Source organism: Lissotriton vulgaris, chromosome 6 (genome assembly GCF_964263255.1).
Source record: "Lissotriton vulgaris chromosome 6, aLisVul1.2, whole genome shotgun sequence".
NCBI lineage: Eukaryota > Metazoa > Chordata > Amphibia > Caudata > Salamandridae > Lissotriton > Lissotriton vulgaris.
Window position 1 is genome coordinate 753,792,204 of NC_141694.1, and position 21,673 is coordinate 753,813,876.

The 21,673-nt window shown below is 45.9% G+C and overlaps 1 protein-coding gene across 1 annotated transcript in view; it reads left to right on the forward strand.

Moving 5' to 3' along the window:
* Positions 1-21,673, forward strand: part of MCM9 (minichromosome maintenance 9 homologous recombination repair factor) — a 441,313-nt gene that overhangs the window by 138,464 nt on the left and 281,176 nt on the right. Inside the window, exon 6 of the mRNA XM_086926735.1 lies at positions 4,868-4,993. Coding sequence (XP_086782861.1) covers positions 4,868-4,993 — 126 coding nt within the window. The remainder of the gene's footprint in view (positions 1-4,867; positions 4,994-21,673) is intronic.

The window sequence follows — 21,673 nt, forward strand, 5'->3', positions numbered from 1 at the left end:
AAGGGCTGGTACATAGAGGACAATCTGCTCTGCCTCGTGCATCTGATAGAGGATGCAATTAAACAGCCAGACATGCAACAAAGCTTTGCAATGAAAGGGGAGTCCAGTAGGCGATCAGCACACTTTCAGAAATTCTTCAAAGTTAAGACCCTAAGCCTGCAAGCAGAAGGGGGTGCCAGTCCTCCTCAACGATCCCTACATGTAGCTGACAAAGGAATGCATGAGGGCTGCCCCTCTGTGGGTATTCTGAGGTGGCCCAGCAAGATTCTCCACTTTGGACTTTCCGCTCAAGTCCCTTAAACTTGCTTTATGATGGGAGCCTTGATACAGCTTGACATCAATGAGGCAGAGGCAACTGGTAATTCTGAAGCAATAGTTAAGTTAAAGTTGGACCCTTCCCCTAATAACCCTAGAAATCATCAAGCGCCAACTACAACACTGTGGACTGGTTCCACAAGGTACTTCAAAACTATAGCAAGGAGCATGCTAACTTTTTTATTGTCAAGCCCCTGTTCTAGTACTTTAGTCTAGTCGCATCAGGTAGTTTATAGCTTTAATGAAACGTGTTTACATTTTTTATAAAGCAGATATTAACTCTGGGACCACAACATCTTGTATGCTGGTGTACAGCAGTCAGTGAAGGCATTCCTAAGGTCAAGCAGATATCCATAGTTACAATCAGTAGCTGAGGTCCTTAGTGTGTTTCATTCTGCCTACAGGCATCTATAGCTTCAAATGCCAGTCAAGGACAATAGAACGATGTTTTAGAGTGAATGGTTATTTGTTTTATTTATAGTTTGTATAGATGTCTGCGCTATTGTACTATATTTTAATGGTTTTCAATCATTGTACAGTAAAATCAGATTCTGATTTTGTAAAGTGAAGGGCAGCTCAGGGCAATTGTTATGGAACTGCCTTCACCTAAAGTCAGATGCACGGATCCTGCAGATTGTGTAGGGAATCGGGATACATTTTATGGGACCACTGTACAGCCATTACGACGAAGACCTAAACACTTTCCTCTGGGAGAGCAGGATTTAGTATCAGCCGATTTGCTCAGCAGCAAATGTAAGTAAGAAGAAAGGGGATGGGATAGAGCTAATCCGAACTTGATTGTCAAGAGTTTATTTTACATAGCTTACCATATGGCCTGTCTCAATTTGCAAATTCCCAGACCTCTACTGTCCCTCCGCTGAGCTGTCGGAGTTATAGTCATTAGTAATCTTAGGAATAATTATCCTGGTTGTTGTACCTAAAGTCAATGATCACTTTTATGTTTGCACTGGATTGTTCCTGCTCCTGGTTAGAACATAAGTGCCTTGGAAGTACAGCACTAGATATAAAGGTCCTTTTGAGCTTCTCAGTTGTTTTAAGATGTCACTGTTTCATCTTGGTCTTGCAAATTTTCTGACTATTTTGTACTTAAGGGGCCATCCTTGTGGCCCAGGTGGCTTTTTCTGTCAGATTGAGGGGTCTGTGGGACCATGAAGAGTACATTCTTTTGTAGGTGCCTCCAAACTTGCTTCATTGCTGCTGAAACTGCACTGCATAATGAACTGTAGACAGCCTCATCAATAGTCTTGCTAATACCCTCATTCACTGCTTAAACGGTGCTTTCAACTAATGGTGGGCTGCTGTCTCTGGCTGCCCTCAAGGCCATGCCTCAGGGCACAGTCTTCTAGAGAAATAAAATGGAGTAAGGATACCTGAGCTGGGATTATCCGGTGGAACTGAGGCCCGCCAAAGCATTGTGAGGCTGTTACTCTGACATTTTCCAAAAACTGAGGTTTGATGCATAGAGAAAGTAAGGTATTTGTTTTCCCTGATGTAAGCAGGTCACCAGACCGCCCCCGCCCCCAAAAGAGTGGTTGGTGGTGGGGTTTGATACTTCTGGTGAAGCTTAGTTATGTGCAGAGTAAGAGCTTAAAGAGCTTACATTTTTATGTTATCTACTGTATGCGCAAAATATTTTGGATGGTAAGCGAGTACACTGTTGGGATGTAGTGTCAAGTATAAATCTAGCAAAGAATTAAAATAAGGGGTTATTTGGCAGCTTAATAATCTAAATATATTCCTCGGGCTAGAATTGTATATGGCCCCATCATTAAATTATATTTTTTGAGTTGAGAATCTCTCCCCCCTGCTCCATTTTAAGACCCTTCCTTCTTTCCCCCATAATTGAATTTGGAGTATGGTTAATGTAATTTTTAAACCCGAATTTTAGAGTTATGTTTTTAGAGTTATGTTTCCAGTGATGCTTCATTTTGTAAAGGGACCGCTTGGTAAATGTGGTTTATAATTGTTTTTTTTTTTTGTGACAAACACGTTTTAAACACAGATGAACACAATGGGCTTTAAGTTTTGTATGTTCTCAGCATGGGATGTAAATGTGATTGGGTGTCAGTATTTGGATAGATTTGGCCTCTGCCTGTAGAAGAAAAAGGACAGTTTGCATGATATTCTTGTATGTTGCAATCCAGCTCCAGATATTTATATTTAGTAATAAGTGTTTTTTTGTGTGTTTTTTTTAATTAAATAAAGGCTCTATTTCTGCTTACCGGAGTGTTGTTTCCTTTGCACCTCTTCAAAGCAGTTAATGAAATGAAATGAAATGAAATGAAATGAAAATGTGACTTGTAGAGCGCTGCAGCTGCCCTGAGGCGTCCAGGCACTAAAAACAGAAGAAGCCCTCGTGAGGTTACTTTATTAGGCATTAAACAGCAGGGTTTTTAGCTGTTTGTGGAAAGTAGTCAGATTGGGGTTGTTCCTCAGCTGCAGAGGGAGGGAGTTCCAGAGTTTGGAAACATTATACGAGAAGGAGCGTCCTCCTGCTCTGGCTCTGCGAATTCTGGGGATCTCGGCCAGAAATGCTGTGGAGGAGCGGAGGGATTTATTGGGCCTGTAGGGAGAAATCAGGGGCCGATTGATGTCTGGGCCAGTTTCCCAGAATGTCTGGTGGGCGATGCAGAGCGATTTAAATTTTACTCTGTCCCTGACAGGTAGCCAGTGCAGGGTCTTTAGGCTGGTTCTCACTGAGGTCCTCCGGGGGATTCCCAGCAGCGCTCTGGCAGCACAATTCTGGGTGCGTTGGAGCTTCTGTAGGGTGTAGTCTGGGGCTCCCAAATAGAGGGCGTTATTAAAGTCCAAACGAGATTGGATGAGGCCCTGTATAATTATCTGTTTGGCCTCGAAGCAGAGGAGGGGAAGGACTTTCTTGATCACTCTAAGGAGGCCAAAGCAGGTGGCTGAGATCTTAGTGGCCTGTGTGTTAAGGCTCAGAGACTTGTCGAGCCAGACACCTAAGCTTTTGATGTTGTCTCTGGGGAGTGGGGCCACTCCCATGCTTGATGGCCAGATCTGCTCTATGGAGACGGGGGAGGCTGTGCCCAGGATCATCAGCTCAGTTTTATCGTCGTTTAGCTTCAGGCATGAGCTCATCATCCACTTCTTTACGTCCTCCAGACACGCCGCTAGGTCTGGTGTCGCCTGGAGGCCGCTCTTCTCTGCAAGGGAGACCACCAGCTGGGTGTCGTCCGCATAGGAGATGATCTTTACACCATGCGGACGAACAACCTCAGCCAGTGGCCTCATGTAAGCGTTGAAGAGCGCAGGGCTTAAAGAGGAGCCCTGGGGGACTCCGCATCCCAGGGGACGAGTGGATGAGCGGGATGTGCCGTCGAAGACCTGAAAGGTTCTGTCGGATAAAAAAGAGTTGAACCATGCCAGGGCGTCTCCGGTTACTCCTAAGTCAGCAAGGCGGGTTAGCAAGATTTTGTGGTGTACCGTGTCAAATGCGGCACTTAGATCGAGGAGGATCACTGCCACTGATCCTCCTCGATCTAGGAGCCGCCTTGCCTCCTCAGTCACAGCCAGTAAAGCAGTCTCTGTCCCATGTTTGGTACGAAAACCTGTTTGGGAGGAGTCGAGGAGGTGGTTTTCCTCGAAAAACATTGTCAGAGTGGTATTGACATGTTTCTCCAGGATTTTCGATGCCCAAGGGAGTAACGAGATCGGTCGATAGTTACTGGGGTTGGCCGGGTCGAGGGAAGGTTTTTTCAGTAGGGCCCGCACCATAGCATGCTTCCATGTTGAAGGAACCGTCCTACTGGTTATGGAGGAGTTCATGAGATCCAGGAGCGTGGGGAAAATAGCAGTGCTGGCGAGGTTTAGTGAGCCTGGGGGGGCAGGGTCGCACGGGGAGCCGGATTTTATTTGTTGTGCCAGTTTCTGTACGGTTTCCAGTGTTATCAGGGGAAAAGACTCCAAGCACTTGGTCGTATTTGAAGTCAAGTGCGGGTTTTGGCCAGGGGAGTCGGTGGATGGATTGGGGAAGGAGAGATAAATTTTATTGATTTTTTGAAAGAAGAATTCCGCCAGATCATTGCATTTAGTCGGTGAGTTGTTGTTATCTGTGACCGGAGGCGGGGGTTTGATCAGGGAGTTGACTATGCGGTAAATTTCTTTGGATTTGGATTTTGCCGTGGTTATTTTAAGATTGTAGAAGGCAGCTTGCGAGGATTTAATGGCCAGTTTATAGTTCCTGATCATTTCCCCATAGGTGGCTTTTTCTTCAGGAAAATAGCTAAAATGCATACATTCTCCCATTTCCATCTCTCACTTTGGCCTTCATGACTTTAGTACAGAGCTGCAGATGTCTCTTTTCTGGGGTTTGCTCATTTGTACTCTTTTCTGTCCGCTATTTGTATAAAGATTTCCTTTACTGTTTCTGTTTTTAATCTCACAATGAAACAACTGTTAGAATAAGAGAGCCTCCTGTCTCTAGTGTCTAAATTGACTAAAAAAATGCTAAAGGATACGGGAATGTTGCTGAATGTTTAATATATATTTTGTCTCATATTTGTCCAAGGTAGGAATGAAATCCTGGCCAGCTTATGCCCTCAAGTGTTTGGCATGTTTGTGGTGAAGCTGGCTGTAAGCATGGTGTTGGCCGGAGGTGTTCAGAGGATTGATGCTGCAGGAACACGAGTTAGAGGTTAGTAATCCATGGTACTTTCTAAATTGCCGTTAATGATATTAATTTAAAGATTATCTCCGTTAACCACTTTATCAACTTTATTGGTGCTCAAAATAGTTCTCAATTTTGTTAAAACTTTAATGTAAAGAATAAAATGATAGTAGAAGGGCATCCAAAGTATGAGTAGTATAAAAAGAATTAAAGTTACAACATATTTAGCCCTCAGTCTGACTATGTGGTAAAATTGTTAACAGGGAGCCTGAGATTGGGTTTGTTCATTATGGCTCCTTTCTATGAGCTCTGCGGCGCCACCCTCGCTCCTTTCTGTATACGCAGTGATACCACCGTAATGTCTGAGAAAATCCCACATATAGGGGCTAAACTGATCCTCCCCTAACTGACATAATTCAAAAAGCCTATGAGGCTGTTTGCAGTGAATGATACCCATGTAGCTGCTCTGCATTAGTGTGCAGCCTTGCATTGAAACCTGAGAAAGCTGGCACCCACGCAAGGCAGTTCTGATGTTATTTGTCTCACCTGACAGCCATGGATAGCAGGAGGCTTGAAACACCCCAAATCTATTGCTTCCCAACTAGGCTCCTAGCGCTCAGCATTTTTATGTTCCGGTATGTTGTATACTGATCGTCGACCAGATTTCACTTCTACCTGACTGTGTTTGCACCTCATCATTGTGTATCAGTGACATAAGGGGAATAATTCCCCAAATTACTCCACTTGCGTAAACACCATTCACGATAAAAAATGGACCATGAATGCACAGGAACAACACAATACGTGTAGCTGTTGTTAGCGGTGTTCTTGTTTAAATGCATCTATGCACCAAAATTGACACAAAGGTGCATTTCACTTTAAAATATTGCAAAAATTATGGATTTACATCTATCATATTTTTGAATAATTTTGCCATAATTTAATGTAGTTACGCGAAAGCAAATTAAACGATTTGTGAAAGCCCATAGTCACTATCCATAGCCTTCTTGGTCTACTTTAATTGTTTTACTTTATTGTTTTATTTCCTCTATATATCCAGCATTGTTTCCCCGCCTTAATTTCTGGCAACACTAAGCGAACCATCAATGAAATAGAAAACATGGAAAGTTGAATTGTTAGCGTATGTTTACGTTTTGGAAGGGGACTCATGTTCTCTCAATAGGAAAGTATTCCTTATGAAACATTGCTGTGAGCAGTTTAGTTTGAAAGAGTTCAAGAATTTCCCTATTTTACAAAGAGCTGGCAACATTGATGTATATCAGTATGTTTCCAACAATAGATTTGCATTAGGGAAAAAACAATGTAGTTATGCAAAAGTATAAATTCTATTCAAGAAAACAAGGTGTAGATGAATCCATTGATAAATAAGTATCTGTTCTATTATGCAAGCATCTACTGGTGGTTCTGAGCATATAAATTACAAATGGGTATTAAGTGATCAATTTTTGATGAAAACCAATAACAAAAAAGTACAGTAGAGATTATATGCCAATGCTGATGTAACTCTTCATGCAGCTACTGACATAGCTAAAGGGAATGAACATTTTGTTCAAGGGATTACAGATGAGCCCAAATTAGGTGTTAATACCGTATCCAAGACAAGTTATGAGGGATGGTTTAAGAAAAACACCAGTATATGGGAGGAGACCAAAAGCCTTGTAAACTGCTACGTGTGGTAGTCCCACTTATTTAGACAACTCCAAAAATGATCGTGATCTTCAATAAATGTGTTCAAAATGGGGGGAAAAGAACATAATGACAGTATGTAGGAACTCCAGTTTTAGAAGAGTGAACTTAGTAATGGAAGATGATGCCAAAATTGTTTTCTGGGCAGTGTTGTGATCCTAATATACTTGAGTGTGGGGTATAGAAATGAAATTGAAAAGATAAAGTCTTCCTTCTTGTGTGATAAAAGTGTATGGTAAACCTATTATTGTGTTTGTATATTCATGTGCTTGATGTACCATCCTGAGAAGAGAAGTGGTAGATTAAAATTGGATAAATTAAACCTTGAACTCGCCTGGCGGTCCCATTGGGCTGAAGATCATTTCGGATATTTCTGGGTTGATTTAGATTTTTCTGGTAGGTATACCTGAGAGAAAGTGTATGTTTCTGAGCATGGTCAGTTTTTCTTACACTGACCTCATCAAGAAGAGATGGGAATCAAATAGGACCACAGACCTAATCCTCCTGTTTTAATTTTAAATGCTACAAGTTCAAAAGTGATAGAACGAAAGGTTTCTGCTACTCCAGAGTTGGATGAGGTTATGGCTAATGTGAAAGAACAGTTTATCCAAGATCCAGTGAGAAGCTGAGAAAAGTTTGATATTTTAAGCATCACATTGTTTTGAAAGAAAATACAATACCTGTAAAACACTGAGTAAGAGATTTACTTCTTACATACAAATATAAATTTAAGGAAATGTTGGTGGGCCTATATAAGAAAAATATAATTGAACCCCTAGAGACTTAACCATGAATATCACTAGTGGTAATATCAGTGTCAGGAGATTTGAGAGATTGTGTAGACCTATGGAAACTTAATGAAGAAATTTGGATAGACTCTCATCCATTCCCCAATTTACATGAAATTGTATTTACATTGATCTGGGTCTCGATTTTCTTTATATGTTAGATCTAGCCAGCCAATGCATAAAATCAAATTGCTTTTTAAAAGGATTTCACGTATTTGATGACGTTTATCACATTCGAAGATGTGTTTTTTTAATTGTAAGATGCCTTTTGGTTTGGACAGTGCAGCCTCAGTTTCCCAAGATTAATGAAGAAGACCTTCGAAGGAATTCCAGGTCAATGGCTTTTCAGAAAGATATCTTGATTTTTGTAAAAGGTCTTATGGAACATGAGAGGAATTTATCTTATGTTTTAAAGGATCTTCAGAAAAGAGTTCTCACTATCGAAATGTAAATTTTGCAAATAGGACGTAGAATACCTAGGGCGCATGATCAGTAACACTAGTATAAAGTTTAAGACTTTATATGTGAAGCTATACTAAAAGTATTTCTGCAGACTACAAAAGAATAACTTGTAACTTTCCATGGTTTGACTGAATTCTTTTCTCAGTTCATGCAGACTTGTTCTACCACTGTGAAACTATTGAAGTGTCGCCCTGAGAAAAACTTTACATTTATTTGGGGTGTGAGTCAGTGAGGCTTCTGTAATATTGAAGAATAAGACGGTCCACGCCCCTTGCTTGAATTCTTTCAATGTGTCATACCTATAGATTCAAGAAACTGTGGTTTAATGCAGGATAATGGCAAAGATCAATGGTTAATGCCATATGGAGCCAGAACACTGAGAGAAACTAAAACATTTTACTCTGAAACTTAAAGGGTGTTACTGGCATGTGTATGGGGAGCAAACCACAACAGAATGTTTTTGTAGGATACAAAATGTATCATGAAAACGGACCACAAACCTTTAGTTAACATGTTAATACCCAGAAGAGGAAGAACTCTGACAACTATGTTAGCAAGACGTGCATCAAAATTGCTTCCTCTCCAGTGCCAAACAGAGTATGTTTCAGGTAAAAGTAATGTACGTACTGATTGTATGTTTAGGCTACCTACCATTTAAATGGACCTATTACTAATGAGTCCAATAAATAAGAAATATGAGATTGCCTTTACTTGCTTTGTGTGAGTATGTTGGAGTAAAGTAGTGGAGGTGTTGGTGTGATATCAAAGAGTTGTGGTTTAATCAAGAGGAAAAAGTTTGCATATTGGTGGTAGTGCAAGAGTATGCGAGAAAAGCTTGGCCCTTCGAATGTGATATATTGGGTGAACTTAAGAGTTTCTTCAAAATATGAGATAAACTGGCTACTGAAAATGCCTTCCACTTATGGTGGATAAAATCATTCCTCTTTTAAATTTAAGAATGAAAACAATGTATTTTGCTCTTGTGGGCTATATGCATGAGGATGTCTGGAACCAGGAGACATTTGCATGAATACTTCTGGTGGCCTGGTTTGGATGGAATGGTTGATAAACAGGTTAGACTGGGTAAACAATGTTATGGCAATGCACAGTAATAAGTCAGCTAAAACTATTATTGTTAAGTCTAGTCCTGTAGAATTGCTTGAAGGTCCATGGAGGAAGTTGGGCATTAATATTGTTGGTTCATTCTCTGTTGTCCGGAACAGTAGTCACATGGGATAGTAGTTGTGGACTATTTTTCTAAATAGCTAGAAGTAGGAAGGGTTATTAAAGTTACATTGGTGAATATTGTAGAATTTTTAGAGTTGTTCTGCATTGATGGTATTCCAGAAGTCAATGTGTCAGACAATAGCTCACAATTTTTTAGCTCTCGGATTAAATGTTTCTTCAACACATGTGGGTGGGATAATCAAAAAAGGATCTCTGTCTCAGAGATTCAACAGAGTAATTCAAGATTCCATTCAGATAGGGACCAAGGGTGATAGTAACTGGAGGAAAGCTTTGCAAGCTATGCTAGTTACCTTTAGAACTGTCCCCAAGTCCTCTCCTCTTTAACTCCTTTTGAACTCCTTAGGGGCCCAAGCCAGGTTTCAGATTGGTGCCTTGGTGGTTAAATGATATGTGTGGAAAAAAGTCACAAATTGTTTATCGCAGCATGAGTCATTCTGTACAGATGTTCAAGCACCACATGTGGGGAAGGGAGATTGGGTGTTGCTAAAATGTGATACTGATTCCAGGAAAGGAACAGAATGATTCAGGTTATCAACATGCCCCAGAATGCTGTGAGAGTATGTGGTGGTGCTGTAGGAAATATAGTAGGGTTTCACTGTGAATGGGAAATATGCATGAACCACAAGTACCTATTTGCAAGAAGAGTTCAATGATGCAAAATGGATATCATTGTGTTTTTAGATTTGTCTGAACCATAAGTTCAATTTGAATCTTCCTAACCAGGTGGATTTTCTAATGTGATCCCTGATAACACTGTGTCTGAACTATCAAGGTGCCTTGTCAAGGGTTCAGACCTCTCTAGTGATACACATAATGTCGGGAAGAGTTTTCATTACTGGGATGCCATTTCAAGTTAAATGATTGTGTTTTGAGTTAGAAGATCGTCCATTTACTTTTCGTATGTATTTTCACTTTTAAGTCTTGAGTTCATTCTTTTATTTTTGACTATACTGTTATTCCTACTTTTGTAAAATATAGTACATTCGTACCAATCGATAGTTGGAGGATGAGAATCTACTGTCTGGGCCATCGCCATCTCAGAAGGGGAGCTTCGATTGTGCAAACTGTTAAACTTGAATATTGTATCTTTATTTATGCAAGAGTCCCTGAAATACCTTTATTGTTGCGTGTTACACATATGACAAGCACAAATGCTTTTTACTGTACCCATCACCCCCATGTACAAATGAAAACTAACAACAGTTTATTTCTTTTTATCTCTATGCTGTAGGCAATACAGCCATGTTATTCTACACTGCATCACTTTGTAGCAAGTATTGCGGTTATGAATTAAAGGTTCAGCAATGCAAATCACTTTTATCGATTTACGGAGCTTCAGTAGTACTCCAGCCTCACCATAGTTATCTGTCAGTTACCCGATATTCAGAATATTAAATTAAAGCCCAGTATCGTTAAAAGGTAATAGAGGCCTATGCATAGGATGTGCACATTGTCTGCATGTGATGTTGTGGGTGTATTAGATGCTTCTTCGGTCTACCACACCATGAACCAGCAACACAAGTGTTGAGTGCTTTACTGAGGCAACTAGAGTCTTAATGACGCTGCATGACACCTCCCTGGGTGCTCCATGTTTGGACATGCTGCTGATCAAGGGAACAAGCATTTATGTCACCTGTTTGAAGTAGACCTTCATATCCCACTGCTGAATTACACCACTCAGATTACTGAATTGTATGTGAGAACCCATTATGCTCTGACCTGCCTAAATCCTGCATCTCTGGACATTCCCTCTGAAGTTGCTGGAGTCTTCTGTCACATTTATACTGCTACCCAAACCCCAAATTACTTCAGGCGTATCCACCTTACTTAGGTTCATGGCCCTGCTGCTAAAAAGCTACTATTATTTGATAGAGTGGTATGGTTCCTGGGTTGGTTTTCCGGAAACAGACACCATGCCTACGATCAACCTGGAAACTCTAATGAGGACATTTTCAGCAATAAGGACTACAATTAGGTTGGTTGAATATGACATCAGAAATGGCCAGGGAATTGAAGTGTATCAAAAATGACTGTTAAATCATATACCCGACAGGGACCCCCAAATGTGGAATTTACAGAAGAAAAGTTTGCAATGCTCATGTGTTCTCAGATAGCATTTCACATGTGCAGCTGTAACACAGCCAAGAACTCACCAGGTTGCATCATTACTTGCTGCTTTGAGCATCAGTGGACCAGACAGGATCTCATGATCGCAAGGAAGGAAGGTCTGTACTCCTGCATGGGTAACAGGGTCCACATTTCAGTTAGCTTCTCCCAAGAAACCAGTTGCCGAAGAAAGTTATTTCCTTCCCTGAGGCCAACTGTGAAAACATTGGACATCACTGGATTCGCTACAACCTCGAGGCCAGATGGCGCCCGAACGCCGAGCCGTGTCGGACGTCTGAGCGCTGCTCTCCACTGACCCACAGGTTTCCTATATGCGAGCACCCAGTGGGACACACGGAAAGGATTGTTAGCTGCTGCAACTGAAATAATGGAAAGGGGCGACCAACTCGGTCCCCCCGAACGTATGGCCGAGTGCCTCGATCCCCCCGGGAAGCCATTTTTGGGCGGGAGGCGCGTCTCAGCTGGTATGCCCGAAGCGGCGTAGCTGGGGCGCGCTCGTTCCCGCCCTAGAGTGGGCTGGCCTAGACACCGACGCAGCCAGCCACGCCCTCGGGGCAGGCAGGGGCGGGTATACGCCCGCCCTGAAGACGGATAAAAAGGGACGCAAGACCAGAAGACATCCTCTTGTTCTTGTGCTCTGAAGCTGCACCTCCTCGCTGCACGTGAGCTCGGGACAGAACGAAGAGCCAATTTTGAGCGTTTTAATCTCTCTTTTTGTCTTCTAGATACTTCGTCTGAAAAGATGCCCAAGAAAGGCGCGAAGAGAATGTCGACTGACCAGTTGGTTCGGGCCCTCATGAAGGACATGTCCGAAATTAAGAAGCGGTTGGCGGAGCGAGACGGCGAGGAGGGATCGGGGCGTCCACCGGCCGGAGGGAAGCCAAAGAGGCCGAGAAGGGGGCCGGTCGGGGGAGACGTCCCGGTTCCCTGTTCCCCGCTCGAGGCGCCAGCCCCGGTACCGGCCCCGGTACCGAAGGAGGGGAATCCGATTCCCGTAGTAGTCACCCCGACATCCACTGAAGATATGCCTCCCGAGTTGGCGGCACAGTTAGCGGCGTGGTTGGGGGACAGTAGCGAGGGCGCCACGGCTGCCGAAGCGCAAGCACTCATTAAACAGTTGCGCGAGAAACGTGATACAGCCAAGGTGCCCGCGTCGGATGCGGTGATAGACAAGCCACGAGTGGCGGAGGCAGCGTCCGGTGCAGGTAAGCGGCCATTGCCGATCGCAAGGGATGAGTCAACACCCTCTCGTAGAGAAAAGTTGGGGCAACATGTTCCTTTGGCAATAAAGGAAAAGATTTGGGCGGGGGAATACGTAAACATTTTCTCCTTGCTCGTTGATCATTATAAGGTTGAAACTGTTAAGGGCCAAAAGGATCTGATGCATCCAAGTGTTTGGCGCGCAAAAATGGCCGCCTTTAAAGTGAATGAGAATATTGGCAACTGGGGTAATGCTTGGGGAATTTTTACGTCAATTTTGGGGGAACGTAGGCCTGAATTGCTCCCTGAATTTCCAGTATATCAGTCACGAATTATGGGGTACTCGACATCGCACCAAGGTAACCAATGGTTCTGTTATGACAACCTTTTCAGGAAAGCGATGGAGCATAACAAAAGTTTAACCTGGGACTGTTACGATTCTTTGACATGGAATAAAATGAAAGAGTCGGGGATGTTGAAAGTGCCGTTGGTGGGGAGTACTGTTGGTGAGTCCTCCCGCCAAAATGGGGGGACGCCCTTTCGGTCGGGTACGGGTACAGACGATTACCCGAGACCCGCCGGCAATACAGGGAAGAGGGGTTTCTGTTTCAATTTCAACAGAAGTAAATGTACTAGGCCCCCGGGATCTTGTAAATTCAAACACGAATGTAGTGGTTGTGGGGCACCCCATCCTGAGTCCTCGTGCAGAGCCAAATCGGGTGAAAATGGGGGTAGAGGGGGCGCCAAACAGGTCTAATATAGTCCGAGGGGCGCCTTTACCAACCCCGATTGATACCCTGGCGATGATTCCCTGGCTCAGCGAATACCCAGATCGTACTTCAGCTGGGGTGCTACGAAACGGTTTTTGATATGGTTTCCGCATCCCGGTGGGGGACTTTCAGGGTGTCGGGTCGTGCAAAAACCAACTTTCCGTCTTGCAGCATACGACTGTAGTACAGGATAAGATCCGGAAAGAGGTTACCCGAGGTCGGGTTGCCGGCCCGTTTAGTGTTCCCCCGGTACAGAATTTTGTTTGTTCTCCTTTAGGGGTGGTCCCCAAGAAGGACCCAGGTGAGTTTCGATTGATTCACAATTTATCAGCGCCTCATGGCCTTTCTGTAAACGACGCAATTGATCCAGAGATATGTTCGGTGCGGTACGCATCATTCGATGAGGCCGTAGCCATTTTGAATCGCCTGGGGCCCGGGACGCTGATGGCGAAATCAGATATCGAGTCAGCGTTCCGTTTGCTCCCGGTATACCTGGAAGACCAACGGCTTTTGGGATTCATGTTTCAAGGTTCGTATTACATGGATAGGTGTATGCCGATGGGGTGCTCTATATCTTGTGCATATTTCGAGAAATTCAGTAGTTTTCTACAATGGGTTTACACGAAGAAAACGGGTTTTCGAAATGTGATGCATTACCTCGATGACTTTCTGTTCCTTGGGGCCGCTGGGGATGATGAATGTGCCCGGGCCTTGACTGAATTTTGTGTTCTAATGAATCAATTTGGCGTGCCATTGGCACCAGGTAAAACTGTGGGTCCCACGACTTGCCTCGAGTTTCTCGGGATCGAGTTGGACTCTAGTGAAGGTTGTTTTCGTTTACCAGCTGCCAAAGTGTCGAAATTCAGGGCAGCCCTGCAAATGTGTATTATTGCATCTAAAGTTACGCTGCATCAATTGCAGCAATTGGTGGGGAAGTTGAATTTTGCCCTGAGGGTGATCCCGATGGCCCGCCCCTTCTCCCGTTCAATTGCCCAGGCGATGGTCGGCCTAAAAGAGGGTCATCATCGCACGAGATTATCGGCCGAGGTCCGCCAAGACATGCGTATTTGGTTAGCATTTTTGGCGGATTTCAATGGTCGAGTCGTCTGGAACAAACCGGCCTTGTCCTCTGAAGAGCTTGGTCTATGGACGGATTCAGCGGGAAGCATGGGTTTCGGCGCCATCTTCGGCACAAAATGGTCGGCACAAAGGTGGCCAACATGGTGGCATGAAGAGGGGCTGACGAGTAATATTGCTTTCCTTGAACTGTTTCCCATTTTGGTGGCCCTCAGAACATGGCCCGATGGATTCAGAAATCACTCTGTCATATTTTGGTCTGATAATATGACCGTTGTAGAATGCATCAATAGTCAGGCAGCACGTTGTAAAATGATTTTAAGGCTGCTTAAAGAAATTGTCTTACTGTGTATGCAACTGAACGTGGTATTCAGAGCAAAACATGTCCCAGGGGTGATGAATCAGGCTGCTGATGCACTGTCTCGTTTTCAAATGCAGGCTTTCTTGGGTTTCCTTCCCTCAGCGGACCCAGGGCCAGCACCCTTTCCCGAAGCTCTCTGGTCTCTCGGTGCCCCGAACTTCGTTACCTCGTGGGAGAGAGTCTAGCACCAAGGACGAGGAAGGCATACGAAGGGGCGTTTCGGGCTTATTTAGCCTTTTTGGGGACTGAGAGAGGGGGGCTTTGGGGGCATGAGGATTGGGTAGTACATTTTCTGATGTCCTTGCGTAAGGCTGGGAAGTCGGTGGCTACAGCCCAGAGGCATCGTGCTGCCATTTCCTTTGTTGCCAGGGCGCATAATATCCAGGACCCGACAGCGTCTTTTGTGGTACAGAAAGCGCTGCGTGGGTGGCAACGCCTTGAGGGTCGCAAAGTAGATGAGAGGCGCCCGATAGGTCTGGATAGGTTGTCCCAGTTGCTGGCCACACTCCCCGCCACATGCTCGTCTCAGTTCGAGGCCTGTTTGTTCCGAGCTGCTTTTACGCTTGCATTTCACGGGGCAATGAGGATAAGTGAGCTGGTAGCAAGGAACAAGCGGGATGTGGTGGGAGGTTTGTGCCGGGAACACGTTCAGATCAGGGGTGAGACGATGACTGTATCCTTTGTCAAGTCAAAAACCGATCAAGGTGGGGTGGGAGACTGCATAGTCATTCGCAGGATTTCAGGGTCTTCCATGTGTCCGGTGCAGTGTTTAGAAGATTACCTAGCACGAAGGGTGGCATCATGGGGGGGGACATTGTTGAGACACGCGGACGCCACCCCACTGACGAAGTTTCAGTTTCAGCGGGTGCTCGCGATGTCAATTACCGCAGCGGGCTTGGACCCGGGTGAGTTTGGGACCCATTCCTTTCGGATAGGGGCTGCCACTGAAGCTACAGCCAGGGGTCTTAATGTGGAACAAGTAAAACGAGTGGGGCGTTGGTCCTCCAATTGTTATAAGAGGTATGTGCGGTTGCACATGTTGTGAAGCTGTAATAATGTACTCACGCTTCTTGTCTTTTGTTTGGTTTTCAGTTACGCAAGCCTTCGAGGCGGGGCGGACTATGCAGTCGACCCAACACCCGGCCAGCGGTCACACATCACCGGCTGTGAGAAAGGAGGTGTGGGTCGTGGGCCACTCATACGTGAGGCGTGCCGCTGACGTATTCGAAGCAGGTGACATGATTCACGTAGCTGGGGAATACGGGTACAGACTGTCCTTCTACGGAAGGGGCGGTCTCTGTATTGACCAGTTTCAGGCATTCTTTGAGGGTTTGTTAGGGCGGACGAGGTCACCGCCGTCTATAGTCATAGCACATTTAGGGGGCAATGATTTGGCCACCACCGGTAGACGACTTCTCCTGGAGGCAATGCTTTCCACTGTAAGTTGGTTGGCGAGGAAAGTTCCGGGGTGCATAATTGCGTGGTCTCATATGATCCCACGAAAAGTGTGGCGGGGGGCTGTTTCGATCCCTGCTTTGAACCATTCTGTTAGAAAACTTAATAACAAAGTGAGTAGGTTGTTTCGTTCCAGGACATTGCATTCTATCTCGCACGGTTGTATTAATGATGACAGTATGTATCTAGGGGATGGTGTGCATTTGTCTCGGGTGGGAAATGAGTTACTCATAGGAGACTTCTTAGCATGGTTAAAAACGTTGGAACATGACCTTTAGCTAGGAGTTTTGTGGGGGGCCCGGATAGCCGGTCAACTATCCGGGCCTGTGGCGGTAAGGTCATGATCGGTGAGCACTAATTAGTAGATCCCTATGAGTGGGCGTCACCCAACACGGATGGGAGCGCTCGGGAGAGGTGGCCATTGGCCCCTCAATGGGGAGGCGGTCCCTTCTAAGGATGGGTCGCCGGAAGTAAAGGAAAGGCGGTCAAGGCCCCTTCCTTTGTAGGAGGGGTTACAGCCCCCTCCTGGGGAATTTCCCGGGGCCAGTGACATCTGCGACGGCAGATGCGGTAAGTGGTGTGGGGTTGGGATAAGGTCTACGGTACCTTCTAGATACCTCACACGAGTATTCGAACGACCTTTAACTGGCGTCGAGTCTTTAGGTGCCCCCGTCAAGTCAAGGGAAATTGGTAATAGTTGCACTTGAGGTACGCCTCCGTGCTGTCGCCCAGCCCAAGTGGGAGGGGTAAGTCTGGTTAGGGATCTTGACACCGGTTATGACCTTGCCGTTGGCCCTTAAACGTTAGGTTGTACAATTTCAATTTGTCAAGAAATGTTTTGTAGGATGCTAGTTCGGCTAGGAGAACCTCTGTATTAGAGAATCTGTTAAGGTTAGCCAAACATCGCAATATGGTAATGAAATTGTACATAACATGAAACGTTTAATGTTTTAATTTTGTTTTAATAAATACGGCCGGGATGGTCACTCCATCCCACTTCCAAAAACTTCAAGAACTGTTTCCGGTTTCCCTCCTTTTGGGGATTGTGTTGAGAGGGGGTGGCGGGTATCTCGGCCATATGGAAAGGGGCGACCAACTCGGTCCCCCCGAACGTATGGCCGAGTGCCTCGATCCCCCCGGGAAGCCATTTTTGGGCGGGAGGCGCGTCTCAGCTGGTATGCCCGAAGCGGCGTAGCTGGGGCGCGCTCGTTCCCGCCCTAGAGTGGGCTGGCCTAGACACCGACGCAGCCAGCCACGCCCTCGGGGCAGGCAGGGGCGGGTATACGCCCGCCCTGAAGACGGATAAAAAGGGACGCAAGACCAGAAGACATCCTCTTGTTCTTGTGCTCTGAAGCTGCACCTCCTCGCTGCACGTGAGCTCGGGACAGAACGAAGAGCCAATTTTGACCCACCCACCAGCCCCTGAAGACAGCCAGTTGTGTAGAATAAAGTTGATTAATTTTGCTTCAGTTTTCGTATACGGGTTGTAGTGCCATGTTGATGAGTTAATAAAGAAATGGTCGTTTTGAGAATGTTTGCCATTAAAGATATTCAGTTTAGTGTTGAATTTTTAATGCATGCTCTTTCGGTCATAGTGGCCAATGTATTCGTAGGTTAATTTGCACTGTCGTATTTATTTTGGTAGGCAGTAAGGTCATGATCGGTGAGCACTAATTAGTAGATCCCTATGAGTGGGCGTCACCCAACACGGATGGGAGCGCTCGGGAGAGGTGGCCATTGGCCCCTCAATGGGGAGGCGGTCCCTTCTAAGGATGGGTCGCCGGAAGTAAAGGAAAGGCGGTCAAGGCCCCTTCCTTTGTAGGAGGGGTTACAGCCCCCTCCTGGGGAATTTCCCGGGGCCAGTGACATCTGCGACGGCAGATGCGGTAAGTGGTGTGGGGTTGGGATAAGGTCTACGGTACCTTCTAGATACCTCACACGAGTATTCGAACGACCTTTAACTGGCGTCGAGTCTTTAGGTGCCCCCGTCAAGTCAAGGGAAATTGGTAATAGTTGCACTTGAGGTACGCCTCCGTGCTGTCGCCCAGCCCAAGTGGGAGGGGTAAGTCTGGTTAGGGATCTTGACACCGGTTATGACCTTGCCGTTGGCCCTTAAACGTTAGGTTGTACAATTTCAATTTGTCAAGAAATGTTTTGTAGGATGCTAGTTCGGCTAGGAGAACCTCTGTATTAGAGAATCTGTTAAGGTTAGCCAAACATCGCAATATGGTAATGAAATTGTACATAACATGAAACGTTTAATGTTTTAATTTTGTTTTAATAAATACGGCCGGGATGGTCACTCCATCCCACTTCCAAAAACTTCAAGAACTGTTTCCGGTTTCCCTCCTTTTGGGGATTGTGTTGAGAGGGGGTGGCGGGTATCTCGGCCATAATGAACACGCAAGCTGTATTTTCTCCAGTACCTGCTTATGTTGAAAAGCTGGAAGACGCCTGAAGACTTTGAAAACGCCGGGCACTTAACGCTGTAACTGATTACAGCACTGGTAGAGCTGACGAAATTTGCCGAGCGTGGTGGGCGGTTTTTTCGAACAGCTGCCGTGAGTGACGCTGCGAACATCGTGTCCTGAGAGGCACGGCAAGAGAGAGTAACGGTAAAAAGCAAAGGAGATTTGTCATGGCTCCCAAAGGCACACGCAAAAAACGAGAACCGGAGACCAGCACAAATGTGAGTATGAGTGCTGTTGAGAAAGATGGGAGCATGGCTGTACAGAAGAAAACAGTGGGAGTGGTATCAGTGGAAAATTCTCATGCAGCTAAACAAATGATTACTACTTTGTTTATGGCAGCAGAGGAAAACAAGCACTGGCGTTGCCAATAGGTCTCGCAGTAGGAAAGTTGGAGCTATTAAAATTGCAAATAACAATGCCTTTTATTTTTGTTTTCATTTTAAAAACATAAAGGGCTTTGTCATTTACAAAACCAATAGCTCCAACTTTCCTACTGCGAGACCTATTGTGCACTGCACAGTGTGTGTGAAAGTGGCACTGCGTGGGTGTGAGTGGCTTTGAGTGAGTGTCGTTGCGTGGGTGAGTGGCGTTGCATGTGTGAGTGGCGTTGCATGTGTGAGTGGCGTTGCGTTGCATGTGTGAGTGGCTTTGCGTGTGTGAGTGGCGTTGCGTGTGATTTGCGTTGCGTGTGTGATTGGCATTGCATGGGTGAGTGTGGCGTTGCGTGTGTGAGAGTGGGCTTGCGTGGGTGTGAGTGGCGTTGTGTGTCTGAAAGTGGTGCTGTGTGGGTAAAAGTGGCACTGCGTGGGTGTGAGTGGCGTTGCGTGTGTGAGTGGTGTTGCGTGTGTGAGTGGCGTTGCGTGTGTGAGAGTGGGCTTGCGTGGGTGTGAGTGGCGCTGTGTGTGTGAGTGGCGTTGCGTGAGTGGTGTTGCGTGCGTGATTGGCGTTGCGTGAGTGGCACTGCGTGGGTGTGAGTGGCGTTGCGTGTGTGAGTGGCGTTGCGTGATTGAGTGGCGTTGCGTGAGTGGTGTTGCGTGCGTGATTGGCGTTGCGTGCGTGAGTGGCGTTGCATGTGTGAGTGGCGTTGCATGTGTGAGTGGCGTTGCATGTGTGAGTGGCGTTGCATGGTTGAGTGGCGTTGCATGGTTGAGCGGCGTTGCATGGTTGAGTGGCGTTGCATGGTTGAGTGGCGTTGCATGGTTGAGTGGCGTTGCGTGGTTGAGTGGCGTTGCGTGGTTGAGTGGCGTTGCATGTGTGAGTGGCGTTGCATGTGTGAGTGGCGTTGCATTTGTGAGTGGCGTTGCATGTGTGAGTGGCGTTGCATGTGTGAGTGGCGTTGCATGTGTGAGTGGCGTTGCATGTGTGAGTGGCGTTGCATGTGTGAGTGGCTAAATGTAGCACAGGGAGACCTCCAGCGGTAAGACAATCAAAAACAACTTAGAAAACATTTCACAGTATGAAAAGATCAAACTCATGAACGAGCGTGATACACCTCAGCTAAACATCATGATAAATAACAACACACATTAGAAGTACAGAAGGACCAGCTTTGCTTGTTTAAAACTCAGAGGCAAAAGAAGAGGACATATGTACTTATGACATATGCTCTCCCACTTCAGGCAGATGAGTGTAATGTGTAAAGCGTCTTGTGGAGCAACCATGTCACATGAGCAGATCGTGGAGTCTGAGAATGGCAGCCGAAGCAAATACAAACAAGCAGCAATTGGCCAGGCCTGCCTGCGAGGCTCAAAGTGTTAGAAGGCAGGTCTTGGGCAGAGGCAGAGTACTGACTTAGGAATGACTGTGAGGCGCATTGGTGTGAAGCACATCAAAGGGCTTCTCCTCCCCTAAGCCGTTTCGGGAAACTGAAAGTACGGCCGGCCTGTGGCCGGCCATGAATAATTAGGGGAGGAGAAGCCCTTTGATGTGCTGGGCTCTGAAAAGATCCATGCCTTCAGAGCAGGATAAGTTGCGGCCAGGCCTCATCGGAGAGCTGTTTGGCAGCAAAGGGCCATCTCCCAGCACTCGTGCTGGCGTTGCATACTTGGCGAGGCACAGATTAGCTGGCTCTGTTTTGGGTGGGGAAGGACCCAACCCGGCTGATGACGCATCAAGCTGCAAGAGCCAGAAGATTCCAGCACACAAGAATGAAGTTGGCAAAAATCAATTATCAAAGGAAAAGAGTCTTTCAGTCTTTAAAGCGGTAAATCACACAAATGCGTGGAATAAGCCCAATTACGCACTCCGTAAAAAAAATGAAATAAAATAACACTCCCTTTTCTGAATGCAGCTCCGCTCAGAAAGACAGCTAGTTCCGCCCTTCACGGGAAACATATTGTTTTCAGGCTTAAAGAGCAATCTAGGAAAAGCACGTGAATTAAAGGTTTACAAGCTCCATGCTCGGTAAACAGTACTTACATCAGGAAGCGCACCCTGATGCAGATGAAGTGAGGGGCTCCGGCAAAAAGTAACAGAAGGGCCGAAACACAGCACCATTTGCACTACTAAGTTACAGAGTGAAAAGACTTGGCAGACTGCTGCATCCTTTCAAACTGTCTTTGAAGCCTCCGTGTACCTAAGCAGTCAACGCTAGTTCTGTAATAGGAAGAACACCATGGCAGGCACACTCATTGCAATCTACGCCGACTTTTTAGAAATATTCAATGACCAGAGAGAAGAACAATAATTACAGACCTATTTACAGGGGAAGCCTGGAATGAGTGCTGCAGGGATAAGAGGAGCAGTAGTGACTGGATGTCTTTAAGCTGCCACGACAAAGATGAGAAAGAAAGGAATAAAACAAGGCTGTGATTGCGTGGAGAGAGAGGGGAGGTGCTGGTGTGGGAGGGGGAGGCTGTGATTGCGTGGAGAGAGAGGGGAGGTGCTGGTGTGGGAGGGGGAGGCTGTGATTGCGTGGAGAGAGAGGGGAGGTGCTGGTGTGGGAGGGGGTAGGTGCTGGTGTGGGAGGGGGAGGCTGTGATTGCGTGGAGAGAGGGGAGGTGCTGGTGTGGGAGGGGGGAGGTGCTGGTGTGGGAGGGGTA